The 3,619-nt window shown below is 38.5% G+C and overlaps 1 protein-coding gene across 1 annotated transcript in view; it reads right to left on the bottom strand.

Annotated features, from left to right (window-relative positions):
* LOC108571029 overlaps positions 1-2,534 on the bottom strand; it is a 3,730-nt gene extending 1,196 nt beyond the window's left edge. Inside the window, exons 1-2 of the mRNA XM_017932999.1 lie at positions 2,421-2,534; positions 2,178-2,328 (exon numbers count right to left, since the gene is read on the bottom strand). Coding sequence (XP_017788488.1) covers positions 2,178-2,328; positions 2,421-2,499 — 230 coding nt within the window. The 5' untranslated portion in view covers positions 2,500-2,534. The remainder of the gene's footprint in view (positions 1-2,177; positions 2,329-2,420) is intronic.
* Positions 2,535-3,619: the final 1,085 nt, after the last annotated feature.

The following is a 3,619-nucleotide window of genomic DNA, read 5'->3' as shown; positions in this document are numbered from 1 at the left end:
TGATCGCACGGTACAAACGTCGTTCGTCGACGCACTCGTTCGGTAGGCCCGTAAGCACTAACTGCGTACGTGACGATCTTTCCGATTTCTGTTCCCTATTACACGAAGCAATTCTGGGAAAAATCCTAGGCGTGTGAGTGACCCTCACGTATGTAACTTGGGCCTAGTCAACCTCACGTACCACAACATTGCGCGAGGCTCGCGATGTTTTTTGCTAGTGGAACGTAAGAACCTCGAGCAAAACATAAGAAATTCGAGCCGAGCATAAGAAACTGGAGACATAGTCGTTGTCTGTATTATATCGAACTAAACATAAAGCTACGTGCCATTTTGAAAGTAAAACTATCGCGAGTTGCTCTCGAGAGTATTCTCGCGAGTGGACACTGCCCCCGAGCTTGACTGTCCGAGAGCATAGCTCAACTGCCTGAGAGTAAACGTGTCGAGACTTGCTCTCGAATGGATACGTAATCATACTATTGTCGAACAGTTGCTTTCCAAACACGAAATAGTTTCGTATTCTTGAGAGAACTCTCGTGCGAGTAAAAAATGTCAGGAAAATAAATTGATGGAGGAATGAAATTATCGATTTAATCACTCTTCGTTGAAGAAAAATCGGTGTTGTGGAATACAAAGGAGGTAGAATATCGTAACAGAGAAAATTGTGAATATATGATAAACGTGTTAATTGATTCGAAATGAAGGTCAAAATTTTTCAAAAAAATATCCGCGTATAATCGAAAACGCGTTGTTCGAGCGAGCACTGCATTCCCTACAAGACTATAATCGCGCAGTATAAGCGACGTTTGTCGTTCGTCGACGCACTCGTTCGACAGCCTCGTAAACACTGACTGAGGACAAGTCGTCCTGCTCGATTTCAGATCGCTGTACGCTCGCAATTGTTCTGGGAAAAATTCTAGCCCTTAACTTCTTAGAACTCGTGATATTTCTTGCGAGCAAAACATACACTTCTTAGAACTCGGGATATTTCTTGCGAGCCAAACATAAGAAACGCGAGCCTGGGTCGCTGTACGTACATCGAGCCAAACATAAAGCTAGCTGTCTGTTCGCGCACAGAAAAAAGTTAGTGGGAAAAGAATTTTCTGATTTTATATCACTTTCACTGGCAAAACCGAGAACAAACGCCACGTACGTATCGCTGTACGTACATCGAGCCAAACATAAAGCTAGCTGTCTGTTCGCGCACAGAAAAGAGTTAGTGGGAAAAGAATTTTCTGATTTTATATCACTTTCACTGGCAAAACCGAGAACAAACGCCACGTACGTGGTCTTAATACAATATAATACGCCATACTTTTTTTCGCTCGGCGCATGCGCGGTCGCCACTCCCAGCGCTGCTCGGCCGACGCATGCGCGGTCGCCGATCGGCGGACGCACGCCGATTACGGTAAAAAGACGCGCTCCTTTTAAATTCAAACCGTTACACTGTCCTTTTGAGAGTAATTTACGATAGTTTATTATAACTTTTATCACTTCGAGAATAAAGAACTATTGCTTTCTGATTGCTTAGAATATAAGCATTGTGTCATCAAAGAATTACTTGTTTCGATTAATTTTTCATTATTTTTGGTTCTTATTAAACACTAATGTACAACAATCTTTGGTCATGTACGTATAACAACAAGTATGGTCATACTCTTACCTTGAACCGCATTTTTCATAACTTTCCCATCATTTGCGAGAGAAATGACAATTACATTTTTTGTTCCTTAGGATGCGTAGAATCATGCTGTAAAAAAGTTTTTCATTCCAGCCGTATGTCAAAATTGGCCTTTTTTTAACATCCTCCTTTGCGCGCGCTGTGCCCTTGGCACGCCTATAGGCATTTTGAATATTTTCTCGCGCTGTGATCTTGGCGTCTATAGGCACACTTTCACTTTAATTTAATCTTTAATTTTCGTCCTTCGCGCACTTCCACTTTAATTTAATAAAAGAAATTCGGAAACGATAAATTTTAAAATTTTGTCAAACTTAAAAACGAAAGTCACATCTGCTACGCACTGAAATCTGCCACAGCGAAAGGGTTAAGCTATCAGAATCCCGATTTGCAGACCACCCTGTATATACCACGTTATATTTTAAATATAAAACTAGTATCAACTGTACACTATACTGTAATATTAATATATATTAATTAGCAATAAATCCTGTTACTTTACCCGATACTAGCGTATGATATAGTAGACGTTCGTCGTTGAGGCTGCAAATTATAGTACGTGTTATCACCGTCATCATCTCGATCATAAATAGGCCTGCCTAACCAGAACGCGTACGGATAGCGCACAGTGTCTTTAGCTGCTAAATCCTCATCTACATACCGAAACGAAACGTTACATTTTATTAAACATTCACCACAATCTTTCATACTATTTCACATTGACCCCGTATCATCGAAAGCTTACAATTTTCTGGAAGTGGTTTTGCACTAACAAGAACGAACACCAAGTAGACGTTGCAAAGGAACAGAACACGTTTCTCCATGTTTTCAACGTATCAAACGACGAAATCGAAGTCGAATTCTGATTCAAGTCTGATTTACACTGGTCCAATATCCGCTCTTATATACTCTCGTCCGCATAGTGACGGACTGATTCATTGGTTGTGCAACAAAGAAGCTGTTAATTCGCGTTTGAAAACGCATCAAGGATAGCGAACGCTGCTAATGAAAAGCGCAATCACGGACTCCGCGTTTAAATGAAAACAGTTCAAATGCGCTCTGAGTTTAAATACGCATTTTTAAGTGTGTTTGCGTATTGTTCACGTTTCACGGTATTGTTTTTCCTACCGAGTAATTGAATGTTTTGAGCAACGAGGTGTTTTTTTAGGCTGCAGCGAGTTCGTTGGCCTTTCTAAACAGACTTTTCCTCTCTTGGTTTTTTTAACTGTTTTTTTTTTTTTTAAATTTAAGGTTCGGATATAGATTATCTGCGCAATTTTGTAAATTACGTGGATCGTATTTTCTATTGTTATTGGGGAATTATTGCAAGATGAAAGGCAGATTTTTGTGTTACTCTTTCACAGATTAAAGAAGAGATCTGTATTGTATGAAACAAATTTTGTTATTGAGCAATGAAATTTATTTAAGTAATATTTAAGTAATAAGTACCCTATAGTACTCTAGAAATTTATACTCTTCACTAAATTGAGGAAAACAGAGATTAATTCGGTGCCTTTCTTTTACAAAATCTTCACGACTTTATCCACTGAAAACCGTCACATTTTTTCAGAAATGTAATTCGTCAGTTGCCTGATAAATGGAACAACAGTCATCAAACATAATGGAGATTATTCTGAACACTAAGATCGCGTTTAATTTTTTGTAAACAAATGTTGAAATTTACTAAAAAAGAGTATCAAATTAATTTCTACACCTATTACCAAAAAAATTGTAATTTTTATTAGATATACTTCCTGAATTTCTGGAAACAAAAATATGTGTACTTTTTGAAGTTTACAATGAGTTCACTAGTTTCAGAGTAAAATACTTAACGCAGCAAAGTGTGTCTTTTCCGCGTACACATGTGCAGTCATCGGTGACAATGTCTCACATGTTGTTTCACGAACAATTAACAAGTTGTTCTAATCACGTTTGAAACGTTCT

Source organism: Habropoda laboriosa, unplaced genomic scaffold, assembly GCF_001263275.1.
Source record: "Habropoda laboriosa isolate 0110345459 unplaced genomic scaffold, ASM126327v1 scaffold97, whole genome shotgun sequence".
Lineage (NCBI taxonomy): Eukaryota > Metazoa > Arthropoda > Insecta > Hymenoptera > Apidae > Habropoda > Habropoda laboriosa.
This window is presented reverse-complemented; position numbering and strand designations above follow the sequence as displayed.